Consider the following 13,940-nt stretch of genomic DNA (forward strand, 5'->3'; position numbering starts at 1 on the left):
ATCCAGAAAAAAAAGAAAACCCCAACCACCTTATCTCCAAGAGCACAATATTTCCTGAAGAATCCCAAACATAGGCTGAATTATCCACAAAGTTAAACACAAAGAATGGGGCTTCTTGTCTCTTGAAATACAGAAGAGATACATTACAGAGTGCTTTCAGTCACTCCCAAAATGATCAAAGCCCACAAACAAAAATCCACATTTTTTATACAAAGATACTTGAAATCTTCCCTGTTACTCAGAGGTGCTGTGCTTTTGGCACAGCTCTATATGCCAAATCTATAAAAACTGTGCTAAGCCATGATTGTCCCAAAATACACAGACATGCTCTCACTCAGTTGTCTGTGAAACTGAGAAGATCTCCCTAAAATGAGCTGAGGAACAAGTGAATTTTCCTGGAAACTGTTAACCAGTGTATTTTTGAAAAGAACCTGACAGACGCTGTTAATGTAGTGCCAGCAGCTGTTAACTCCAGGATATTACCATATTGATAACCTAATAATACAACCCAGCCAAGGAGTGAAAAAGGATGTTATATTTGTAAATATCCCTATTATATCATGCAATAGAATAATTCTCTTTTTTTGGAATGTATTTTTCTTGCTGTAGATACTGAAATATCATCTAAGTTGCCAAATATCAGAGACCTGAGTATATCCATAAACACAAAGGTAGGAAAAGAGCTGTTTAATAAGTAGATACAGTCTAAAGATTATAGGATTAGCAAAGACTACTAATTAAGGTGCCATTGTTACACAATTTAAACTCTTATATACTCCGATACCCAAAAATTCAGACTTTAGAACTGAGCAGACACCAATTTCTTCTAAAAAATAATTACACCCTGACTTGGCAGGTTCTGAAAAACACTTACACATGGACCAACTAATTTTGTGGAAAACTGTTAACCAAGGGAACTAAGGAAGAAAGCCCTTGCTTAAAAAGGCAGTCACAGAGCATTAGAAACCTTTACAAAAGGTCTACACAGCATTAGAAACTTTTACAAAAGGTCTGCACACCAATGCAAACTCCAGTGCAGCTTAATGGCATCAGATATTATTTAAAAAAACACAAAATTATTGGTATTGAACACAACAGAGAACAGAACTTCGGATTTTGAATTTTATCTGCCAAATTCTACAATGGCTTAGGCAATTGCCATAATCTGACTCGAATCTTAGTGAAACTGGCACCAGTGGACATTTGGTTTATAAGTGAGTTCTTACAGCAAAGGATTTTGTGCAAGACAGTGATCTGTACTTGCACCCCTTGAGCAGGAAGGGAACTCCAGGACAGAGACTGTTTCTCCCCTTAAGGCCAGTGTGTGCCAGGGAAGTGGATTGCTCCATTTTAAAGCAGAAGTGACCAGACATCATCACCACTAACAAGGGTTTGTAGTGCTGTGATGTGGGGGAGTTTCAGTAAATGCAGCTTCAGTGCTGACAAGATCTTTCTAAGTTGATTATTGTGGAGAAATTGATGTGCCAACAACAGAAGCTGCTTAAGATGCTCCTGTGCCCTTTCTACAACATATTTATTTGAACTCAAATAGAAATTAGTAAGCTGTAGAAGACATTTCCCCATATTAGAAAGTGCTTCACCATAGAATGAATCACATTAGAATGTGCTTCATGTGCTTCACCAACCATATTGATCAACCAAGTGTTTCTCCCTGTTTCCAGGCAGTAGAACACCCTAAGATTTCCGACTAAAACCATTTAAGGCTAAATCAGAAAACGGGCACTGCTTAGGAAGGGTGTCAGCTACATAACTATTTCAAGTTTACATATTATTTCCCAGCAACATGTTATTTTTTATTACATATCAGAACCCTTTTCCAGTTGTTCATGTGTTATTTGTATATGTGATATTCTTTATTTCTGCTGACAGAAAACAGTTAACTGGTATTTCTCTTTTTTATGAAACGGGATCATTGACAACACTAATGAGTGAAACCTGTCCAACTTCTAAAGCCTCCAGAATAAATATGCTTGAAGATAATGTGATTTTGACAGGTGGAATATAAAGGCAGACTGGCAATATCAGAGCTGTTTAATCCTAGCAACATCTAAGTTTATGATGGTGCATAAGACTTTAAAAGTTCATTTCACCCAGGATGGACCACTTTACGAAAAAATCTGAGAAAGGAAGACTGCTTTGTTATTTCTCCTCCATTTGGGTTATGAGTTTTGAGTAACCAAACATAATTGTTTTTTTCCTCCCAGTTCACAACAACTGAACAAGTGACATTTTTAATTCAAAAGTATTACTGAAAATATATAAATGCATATGTATGTCTGATAGTAAGAATGATTTTTGAGGAAGACTGTTATTCTCCCAAGACAGGAATTTTAAACACTGGAGAAAGAATATACAGATGGAAAAAAAACCCAAAAAACTAAAACAAAACACTCCCCCCCCAAAAAAAACCCAACCAAAACCAACCAAACAAACAAAAAACCCCAAAACAAACAAACAAACAAACAAACCAAAGAAAAAGCTCCCCCCCAAAAAAACATAAAACCACACAAAATATCAGAGACCAGACACGGGATCTTTCCAGTTCCACTGCCTAAGCACTTTATAAAGATGCCTTCCCTATTGCATTATGTAGTAAAATTGTTAGGAACTATTGCTCTGAAATCACAGGTCTCAAAAAATAATCAACCTACTTGCCAGTGAGTATGAACTCCAGATCTTGAATCCAGAACCCATAATTCAGGAGGTAATATGCTGCTAATCCTGTTATCAAACAAACTTGATTCTCTTTCTGCAACTGTAATTCTTTAAAATAATACTAGGGGAAAGTAGTGATTCTAGGAATTAAGCTCTGGCTATCGGCATTGTGATTTAAATGTTAACTTAATTACACTGTTGTTTCCTGTTTGAAGAGCTGATTCATTGTGCCAATTAGGAAAGCCAAGGTTACTGCAGTTTCATGTGTACCCATTACCTGTATATTAAAACAACACTGACTCAACAGCAAAAATGGGGCACTTTACCATGAAGTGCCTTTTCCTCCACCTGGGATCCCACTTGCCTTGCTCTTTCTGACTCCTGCTGCCACCAGTGGTACCAGAAAATGTGCTGCACTGGTGAGTTCAGGGATCCAGCACACCAATATTTCATAAGCATTCATTTCCTTGGCACAACAAAAGCAGAGTGATCTATGGCACACGCGAAGTAGCGCTTTAAAGCATGAATGTGACTCTGGATTTTTGCTTTTCTTGTGAATCAATTGCAGGCAAAGAAGCCTTACAAAACCAAAGATACATTTTTGAAAGAAAGGAATAAATGCCAAAGGAATCAATAATAATGCCTTATTCAATTTCTAAGGTACTTTCACCCTGAGAAATAATTCACATTTATCAAGATACAGTAAACCTGAGCATTTCAGTTGAATGGATATTGTATTTTGACTTTGGCATAACAAAAGTAATCGCTCTCTGTATTTTAAAAAATACAAAATGTGCTTAGGAATGGTTCTTTCTCAGAAGAAATCCAAGCAAACCTGGGTTTGCAAGAATGCTTTTGCTCCTCACAAGCACTCCTGTGGCCAAATTACACTGCTTACCTTTTCTCACTTAAAAACACCCTGCAGTTTGAGCAATCATCAGACAGAGAATGGAAGACTGTCCTTTTATTTCTACTCAAAGGAGCTCAAATACTTGGAAGATAACTGCAATGTAAATTCAATGTACATGTTTATCATTGTGAGATAATAAATAATTTTCTCAATTAAAAAAAAATCTAGGACAGAAAGATATTTCTCTTCCATTTTTTCAGACAAAAGTATTTTCCTCCCACTTGGTTATTTTTCATGTTAAGTCACAACATCATTTACATCACTGGGTTTGGAGAAATGAAGACCAAAGAGGAAAGTGAGGAATCATCAACTCACTGTTTCATAACACAGAAATTTAAATAGGGAAAAAAAATTACTTGATACTTGCAAACATGAGATGCAGAAGCTTAGTTCTACAAATGATTGACAATGTCAGCAGTAACATCCTTGGGTAATTAAGGCATGTGTCCCTTTCCAGGCACATTATTTGGGCTCTGGAAGTTGTCAGTAGTTCATCATCTTCACTATCATCATCTGGGCCTCTGCAAAAACAAGTGAATTTACTAACCATAGAAATGTAAGCTTTAGAGCATTTTAGTTTCTTAATAAATATTTTAAATAAGTGCTTCCAACTGCACAGTGAAAATGGAAAGAAATTGGCTACTCTTGCACAACTTGCAAAATTTAAACGTAAAAAGGTTGTTAGGTCAATCTCTTGAGGGTCAGAGATGGTTTTAATGACTCTATATAGAAAGGCAGGACTAAGCTCATAAGTATTTCTTATAATGATATAAGGATGAAAGCAATATATTTTGGGAAGTAAATAAGAGCCATAAACACCTTTTCATATTCCTTTGCTTTCCTCAGTAAATGACAGTAACACAGCATAATTTTTTCCTGAGAGCTCTATTTTCCATGTTCATATTTCCATCAATACCAGTGCACACATTTGACTGAGAAATCTGTAGCTGAATATTTTAAAGTGTTTTCTGGCTATACCAAAGACCAAAGCTGGAACACGCATGTCCTAAGCAAACTTCAAAGGGAAAACTGACTGTGGAGCAATATATAGCTTTTGTCTCTCACTTTTGGGAAGAGTGAGTATATACAATCCAGCATTAATCATACCTTGTGCTTTAGCATGGAAGGAAGACAAATTTTCACATAGCAGCTTGTTTGCCACAACTCATTTCTACTCTTTCAGCTGGAAATCACTAGTATGTTAAAGGAGATTTACAAAAATTTTGGTAGGTTTACAGTTTATTAATGTGTAAGAGAAAATTTAGGGTTTTCTTTTTTAAAGTAACAGAGCACCAGATATTTTTTGATGTGCAATCCATGCTGCTGCTCTGCCACCACAGCAGAACATCTCTGTCTTTACCAAAACACAGTATTGTGATAACAACAATCAGGCACATTTATGAAAATACAATTCACTCAATGCTGAAAAAATTCATCCTAGAGTGAAACTTCCTTCCCTTTAATGTACTTTCACATAATGTTACGTGAACTTAATTATAATGAAGCATGTATTATAATTATTTTCTCTGTTTCAAAAAAATTTGGGACAGGAAAGGTTTTGGTCTCCCTGTATGTCTGTCAGGCTGCTTATGTTTTCATTATATTATATGTTTTATATCATATTAGATGTTTTATATTATATTTTATTATTATATTGTTTGTCATAAATTCTCCGTGGAAAACTAGGAGTGAAAATTAAGCTTTTCTATCTTATTCATCTCCTGAATAGCCAATAGTATCAGTCATAAGCATAGAGAGAAGGATTGACCAAAACAGTATCTAAGAGAGAAGGTACATCATTTTGAGGGCTTCCTCCATGTGCCAATTTCTCATGTCACTTTCTCATCCTGCCAGGCCAGAGATGTGGGGGTTCCTAGGAAAACAGACCCCAAAATTGTTGCCTCATTCCTAGACACTTCATATATTAGCTGCACACTTCAGTGTATTCCAGAACAGAAATGTGACTGGTGAAAGAATCCTCATGAAGGCAGCAGGACATCTCAGACTGAATACAGCACTAAAGGCATGGCAGGGATGAAAGGAGGATCAGGGCTGTTAATTTGAGTCTCTACAGCTATGAAAAGCTGTTTTTTTTTTTTGTCCACAATATGAAAATGGTATAAACAGGCACAGACAGATTTCTGTACCTCATTAGTGATGCTGATGTTTTGGACAGCCTGTGGATATTCTGGTTCTAATGCATGAAAGGTAAGGAAATGCATGCCAGATGACAGAGATTATTCTTGTGTAAAATACCTCTACCTGATGTTTCCAAATACTATAAGCAAAATTATCATTACTCACCCTGCCAAAACAATAGGCTGACGTAAAATTTGACTACTTGGATGCACTGTTGCTCACTGTTAAGCAGCTTGTGGGAGAAAGTAATTGCTTGGAATAATTTCAGACGCTGTAATTTAAAGATCAGATTCAAAATATCTAAAGCACTTTACAGTCACACCTAAATCTTCCCATCATCAACTCCAGTAACAAAATTGGATACATGTAACCTTCTGCAACATCGTGATTTTCTGAAGATGGAATTTTCCCACTTGAAAGAGGCTATCTTCATGGCAGAGAGTCACTTAAATATCTTATGCTGACTTTAGTTTCAGCAGCAATTGAAATGCTGCATCCCAGAGTAGTTAAAAGCTCCAGCATGTATATTACACAGACTTCTCAAAGTACTGTGAGTTTTCCAGAACAGCAAAATGCCAGTTTACTGGCATTTTTTATTACATCTAACAGAATGTGAGATTTGCTGTTTGAAAATAAAATGAAAAACACTTTTCTAAGACCATCCAGCAAAACTCTTCCTCCCAATAAGGAACACAAAAACCTACAAGATCCTCTCTCTAGCTACAATACACAGTGCTTAAGCAAAGCAATTTCACTCATGTCCATGACTGACAATAACAAGATATCAGGGCACAACATTATGAAAAAATAAATGAGGGAGCTCATATATCAATTGCACTAGAACTTTTCTGGAGGTTCATCCATGGACAACTGAAACGGAATCTTGTTCTGCATTGGCTAAAAGCAGACCTTAAGACAATGTAAGACTTGTATAAGAAATGCTAATCATATTCTTGTTTATTACTCTTAAAAGCATTTAACTAAATATTAATGATGCTTCTCATAATCTTCCCCCACTTCCCCCAAGAGGCATAAAAAATGTACCATTTCCATAATGTACTGCTATATTCAAAGCAAATAATTATTAATTTGCTTAAAAAGAAATTCTGCCAAGATAAGACACTCATCTAGGCAGTAAGATTGACTTAAATTATGCTAACCTAAATATATATTTGCACAAGTCTAAGCAGCATTTATTTGAATGCTGTGAAATATTGTATATTTTAAGTAAATATATTGATGTGGCTTTCTCACAACAAATATCTAATACTGTTGGAAAAAGTAACCTTGAAAATGCAGACATTTACATGTTAATAGTATTAAGATTATGAAAATAGCAAATGAAATGTAATATAAATTCCCTGTGCTCCTTTCTGTTTGCTCATTTCACCAAAGCATGCACTGAAAACCAGAATCTGTCATCATCTCCATATCAGGACTTCTGGATGCTGTTAATTGATACAACATAATCAAACCTGCAGCAATCAGTAGTATTTTGGACTCAAAAAAGCTTTTTAGTGTATTTATAGTAATACAAAAACTCTGGAGGCTGGTAAAACCTTTCACTGCACAAATAGTACACTGTGGTCAGGGAAATGACAGAAACCACCACTTCCCAAGCTGATCTGGTATTGAAGAGAAGCTGGATAAAACACAAGCAAAAAGAAAAATATATTTTATATTTACCAATAACCGGGGGAGGAGGTAAATTGTGAATATGAAGGTAATCACTTTTAAGTCAGAAAAATGGAATCTGTGCTGTTGAGTACTGGTTTGTTATTTTTTCATTGCATTTTATTTACACTTCTCCACATTTTAGTTAAAGAGAGTGGCAAGAATAATAATAAAAATAGCCATTTTTAGTACTGTGTTAGTAATTTTTGCACTAAAAAAATACAGATTTCACTTATTTAGGATATATGCTTTCCAGTACATTGTTTTCACAGGAAACACATAAGCAGAAATATCTCCTAAAGCAATGACTTGCAGTTCTCAATACTACTATTTAAAATTAGATGTTATTTTGTGCAAATTTCTTTAACACAGCTGACTGATACACACTAATTGGTGTAGCTAATAATTGGTTTTACACACTCTTTACTTTGAGGAAAACATCCATACTAAGTAGAAGAAAAATGTTACAGATTTCCAAGTGTGCCTCCTTAGAGAGACATAAGGAGGAGTTTAATCATAATAATTACCTTGAACTTATTTATAATAATTACCTTGAACTTATTACCTTGAACTGCTACAGCCTTCTCTGCTGGAGAAAGGTGCAAGTTGCAGCAAGATGGGTGTCAGTCTCTTCTCACAGATGAGAAGTGATAGGACAAGAGGGAACAACTTCAAGTGATGCCAGGGGAGGTTTGGGTTGGATATTAGGGAAAATAACTTCACTGAAAGCATTGTCAAGCTTCCCTGGGCATTGAACAGGCTGCCCAGGGAAGTGGCTGAGTCACCACCATCCTTGGAGGGATTTAACACTTGGGGCATGTTGGATTTAGGGCTTAGCAGTGCTGAGTTAAGGGCTGGACTTCATCTTTGAGGTATTTTCCAACTGAAAGCATTCAATGATCATCTTTACATCCAAGGGAAACTAATTCAACTCAGAGTTTTCATGGAGAGCCCAGTCTAAGGGCCAGCATTGGTGGATGGGGAGGCCTTTGTTCACATTCTCATGCAGCAACTACTAAACCATCCATGCAGAACTCCACCTTCAAAGGTTGCAGTGGAAAGTCAGCATTTATGGCTCTGCCTACTAATGCAGATATCACATTTTCTTCCAGCTGCAATATTTTCTCCCATGGTGTCACCTTGGTCCCCGAAGAGCCTGTGCTTCCATGAATGTTGTTTGTCTGTGGTGTAATAGCTGCGTGCTGAGCAGAAGAGCAAGCAATCCTCTCTTCTGTGTATTCTCAGTAACCACTTCTTGTCAAAGGATGTCATGATTCCTGTCTAGGTGTTATTAAATGTACAGCAGGTGTTTTCACTGCAGTATACAAGTAGTGTTTGCAATGACAGAAAACACGATTATGGGGCACACAATGGATAATTAATCAAGTTTTTCTCCTTTTATTTGGAATACTATTTCTATGAGCTTATCTGAAGGGCAATTCCTCTCCTTTCTACCTCAACCTATTCCGTGAAACATGAAAGCAGACAGTCACCTCTTTTGTGAACATCATCTCCTGAACAGTCTATTTGAGAGCCCAACATCTGACAGATTTCTACCCTCAATAACCTTATTCAATTACAGAACAAATAAGTTAATGGCTTACAGAAGTTATATCTCACAAAGAGATATCAGGAATGCACGCATGCATTTTCTTTTAGTGTAAACGTTATATTCTGATGGATTCTCCTCTTATTTAGACATGGCAAAATTGTTTGCAGTTAGAGTTGAAAAACCTTTCTGTTTGGCAAAGAAAAAAAATCAATAATGTACAGTCATTTTTCAGGATGAAAAATAAAAATTATTTGAGAAAAGTTAGTCTTACCCAAAAATTTCCATCCATTTTTTTTTGTTTGGGGTTTTTTTGGTTTTTTTCACACATCTTCATTCCTGCTTTTAGTTTGCACTGAGGTGTAATGAAGTGGCTGGATACACCAGGCCTAGAAGTCACCTCTGGCACTGCACAGTGTACAGAAAAAGCCTCTCCTGCACCTCTCTGACACACCTTTTGCTTCCTCCTCTGCAGGGACAGTGGCTTTCTAAGGTGCAATGCAAAAAGCCAAAATAAAGCATGCTGCATCTCTGCCTTCACCAAATCTGTTTTATTATTTTCTTGTCCTTTTTGACAAATCATGATCAGTAAGAAAAATGGTAAATTAAGTTTTTATAAGAGATGGTATTAATATATCTTTATCCAGTGAATATTCATTGCATTGATGCTATAAACATGACATCCATATCTTACATTTCTCTAAGTCTGTTCCACTCATTTAATGTTCCCTCAGGTTCACAGAAAGTTTTCCAGTTCAGAGTTAAAGAATATTTCATTTATATTCCTTCACGTACCATCAAGCCCATTATGATGGCTGTAGTTTCTTTTCCCCAAAATACTTAATGAAGAGTGGTTGGAGGGTGCAAGCAGTCTTTTTGCACTTGGACTTTGAAGGCTTGGTGTTGACCTGATTACACTGGGTTTCACAGCAGGATGTATCTCTGTTTGAGACAAAAGAGAGAGAGAAATGATATCTACTTGGTTTTAAGATAAATAAAACAATCTAGTCCACATATAAAATTTACTTTTGATTTTCAGTGAAAAGAAAGTTCCTTCTGCACTTGTGTGTTTACAAGACCTTTAACAACACGAGTCCTCCTACCCACAGGTCCTCCAAATAAGAAAGATCTATTTCACTTTAGGTTACCCAAGCTCAAATCCACAGTGCAGATATGTAAGGATTTGAGGTTGAAGAGCTAATAAATACAAAACAGTCTGAAATGGGTGTGTTTATATTTTTGTACCCTTTTGAGATTTGTATTGAAGCTTCACACCCACAGGTTTTAGCAAGCAAATAAAAGCATTTTACTGTATTGAAACTACCTCAATACCTCAAGCTATTCAGTATTTTCTGTCACAATAACAAGCTTTAGAGGAATCTTCCCACACACAAGTCACAAGGTGCAGCAATGAGGGGGCCAGACACTGTAGGGCTCTGCAGCTAAAACTACCCCAAAACTGCAGTGAGAACACTTCCATACTTCCCCTTACTGGGGAGCTTCAAATATCCCAGAGCATCTGCTTCATGGAGCAATATTATTTTAGAGAAAGAGGAATAAAGTGGGTAAGAGGCAGCACAGCACATCTGGTCAGCACATTTCAGTGTGGCACCTGCTGTGTTTGCCAGGTGCTGACACAGCTGCATGGAAATTTCTCAGTTATCAGTCAGATAAAAGTGGCAAAAGGAAGTCTTGGCTGAGTCTGCTGGTCCCTCACGAGGAATTTGCTGAACCAATTAACTAATTCCCATCACACATTTGGGTTCAAAATGCCACCACCGTGTCCAGCCTTAGGTGGACCCAGACTTGTGTGGGAAGACCCAGGGGCAGGTCCTGTCCCTCTGACACAGCTGCAGGGCACCAGCTGCCAGCACTGTGCAGGTTATGAGGCGCCTGCAGCCCAATTACAGCAGCCCTCTGATGACCCCAGGCAGCAGAAGAGGCTGAGAAGGGCAGAGGGGCTGGGAGTCAGATCAGCAGAGTCAGCTGCCCAAGGCAGGTGAGATCAGAACACAAAAATTAAGTACTTTCTCATTTGCAGTCCAAGTTTACATGTCCTGAAAAGTGCTTCTTTCTGCTTTTCTGTTTATAAAATGGAGCACAGAAGCTGGAAAGATGCAAAATCTACAGTGAGACCAGTATCCAAGGAGGAGCCTCTCCAGCCTCTGCCATCCATGGCTATCATTCAGGAGAAAGAGAAACCACTGCATAAAGCCAAAGCCCACCGCAATACCATGTTCTTCCTCCTTCAGGAATGCCCAAAGTCTGATACCCAAGCGCTCACCTGCCTTGCCTGGAGCTCTCAGCCCCATGGCCTTGGCCAGGCTGTACTGGAACAGTGTGCCAGGAGGAGACAACAACAATTTTCACACTGGAAAAGACTGCTTAATTGTTCACCACTGCTTTGGCTGGAGCTTGCAATCACACTCTCCAAGCATGAACACCCTCCCACGAGAAGCTTCAAGAGGGCCAGGTAAGAAGCAGTAGGCCAGAGAAATATACAGGCAAGTATTAGAACAGCAGAGAAGGAAGGCACAGGTAACCAGTCACTTCAGGGCAGAGCTGTAGATTTGACGTCACCAAATTTCCCAAAACTTAATTAGATAAGAGCTTTCTACAGCCATTCACTGCAGAATTCATCTGCTTTTCACACAGAAAAGATTTCATGGCATGTCCCATTTTTCTTGCTGTGGAGAACAAGCATCTCACACTTTGCTTTTTTACTAAAATGGGCATGCTTAATGTTATGAACACCACTGATTGCTAAGGCAAAAGTCTAAACTGAAATAGATACACTTGTGTCATTTGCTGAAGGTAATTGGAATTTGCATTCTAAAATGTTCATTTAGCAATCTTTTCCAATTTTCTGAAGGAAATGGTAGATTTCCAGGGCTAACAACACTAAAATATTTTATTTGCCAAAGAACTGCAGCAGCAGCCACAGTAATCCCAGCAGCTGCATCAACATATGAGAACTCCATCTTCTTTCATCTCCAACCTATAGGAGAGGCAATTTCATATTTTCAGGGTGAGCAAGCAGTTGAGGAAGGAAGCATTTCCTTTCTTCAACTTCTATTCAGTTCAGAAGTCACTAATCCTCCATTAATTTACCACAAAGTCTGTCTTTTCCCTTTCTGCAGTAGAGGAAGGTAGCAAGACCCACTCTACATTAAAGTTCTAGAAAGGAACTCAGTTAAACAGCCAGAACCACTTCCCAATGGACTGAGTCCTTCCTGTGCAGACCTTTACATCTTGCTTCATTCTTCCTCTACATATAGACTTGCTTCAAATATTTTCATGCTTTAGATCAGCACTTTATAACCAGCCACCTCATCACACCCAAGCAGAGTAACGAGGCAATTCAGGGGTTTTGCCTATTATCCCTTCATATAATTGTATTATGGAATAATAGTAATCAAAATCTTTTAATTCCTGCTGCTCTTATCGTTGTTCTATTGCACAACTCTTCACTGAAAATCTTTTAGCCAGCTGCACCTTGTTCTAACTCAGAGAACAGACTACAGCATTCAAATTATCTCATGACTAGTAGCAAATAACCAGTCAGCCACATTTTGAAATAAAAATAAATAGGAGTAAGAGATAATGTTTCAAAAACATATTAGGAATCCATTTTATAAGACCAGATTTCAGCCTCAAGCAAGTAAATAACAATAACATTAAAAACTTCTCCCTTTTCCACCATGTCAGTAAGGTAAAACAATAAAAAACCCAAAGCAAACAAAGAGAAGCTGAAGTCTTCTACCAAATCACTTCAACAAACATCCTGGATTTCAGAGGGGCTTAGGCAGCTGCACCTTCCTCTCACCTCATCTCCTCAACATGTATCCCAGCAGGAGTGTTAGCCTGGTTTCCTCATAACTAGGAGGTAATATAGGACATTTAATTAGCCAAGAGTTCACCATAGCAGCTTTGTTTTAGAAAGCACAGTGATGACTGATGAAATTGCAGGGGATTAGCCCCAGCTCTTGAGACGACAAGGCCTAATTTACATGCTTGTCCTACCTCATCTGTGGAACCTGCAGCTAAGATGCAGAACGAGGGTAAAGGGAAGTGATGACCCAGGATGTGCAGGGCACTGAAATCCTCCCTGCCTTACCAGAAAGGTTGAAAACAGTAGTGCCCTGACACATTGTTAATCATATACCAATAAATTTCTGTGAGAATGGCACAGCATGAATCATAAAAAGAAAACAAGTGCCTCCTATATAAGTTATGACATGATATATAAAAATAATTTTATGAGAAAAATAATGCCAGATTTACTTATTTACTGAAACTGCAAAAATCCCAAATAAACTAAAAAGATCACAAACAAACTAAACTAAAAAAAATTAACCAAGATACATAACAAACAAAAAGCCATTTTCTAGCCATCCCTATAAAGTTAATTCAGACAAATGTAATGAACTGCACTGGGTTCATTCCATACTCTCCATAACACACACTATTTTCCTCAGCTGTAGTGAGACACTTATTTCCCATACAGTCAAATTCTAAGCAGCCTCTACAGATACCCAGCATATTTTAGCACTGTTAATCTTCTACCAGACCTTCATGTAAGTTCACAAAATACTGCCTGACACTATTCATCCATTCACTCATATTAAACCTACAGACTTAGACTCCCAGAGGGGTCAAGACAACTCCTCAAAGGCTATATAACATGGCACTAATAACATGTGGTGTCTTCTAAGTTTCCTCACGTTACCATTTCCTCTTTAGATGTACAGACGGGTCAGCTGGATGAACCATCCCCTGTCCAGCTTTCCCCCTCACAACCTCAACTCCACCAGGTCAACCAAAGTAGTCTCTTCAACACACCTAACACACACCACTGGGATGTCTAGGGAATAATCCGTGGCTTTTATCCTAAACTCTGGAGCAGGAGAAATCAAAATTCAGTGAGAATGGCATTAATTCCTCATTACCCACATTCTTGAACTTAGTATTTAGACAAAATCGATGTCCTGG

At 37.8% G+C, this 13,940-nt stretch overlaps 1 protein-coding gene across 4 annotated transcripts in view; it reads right to left on the reverse strand.

Annotated features, from left to right (window-relative positions):
• Nucleotides 1-13,940, reverse strand: part of MTA3 (metastasis associated 1 family member 3) — a 138,071-nt gene that overhangs the window by 30,338 nt on the left and 93,793 nt on the right. For all 4 annotated transcript variants that reach the window (XR_005626381.1, XM_039697924.1, XM_039697925.1 and 1 more), the window contains exon 16: nt 9,744-9,890. Coding sequence is in view for 3 of the 4 variants with exons in the window: in XM_039697924.1 (XP_039553858.1) it covers nt 9,744-9,890 (147 nt within the window). In the remaining variant the exon portion in view is untranslated. The remainder of the gene's footprint in view (nt 1-9,743; nt 9,891-13,940) is intronic.

Source organism: Passer montanus, unplaced genomic scaffold (assembly GCF_014805655.1).
Source record: "Passer montanus isolate IOZ18808 unplaced genomic scaffold, ASM1480565v1 scaffold12, whole genome shotgun sequence".
NCBI lineage: Eukaryota > Metazoa > Chordata > Aves > Passeriformes > Passeridae > Passer > Passer montanus.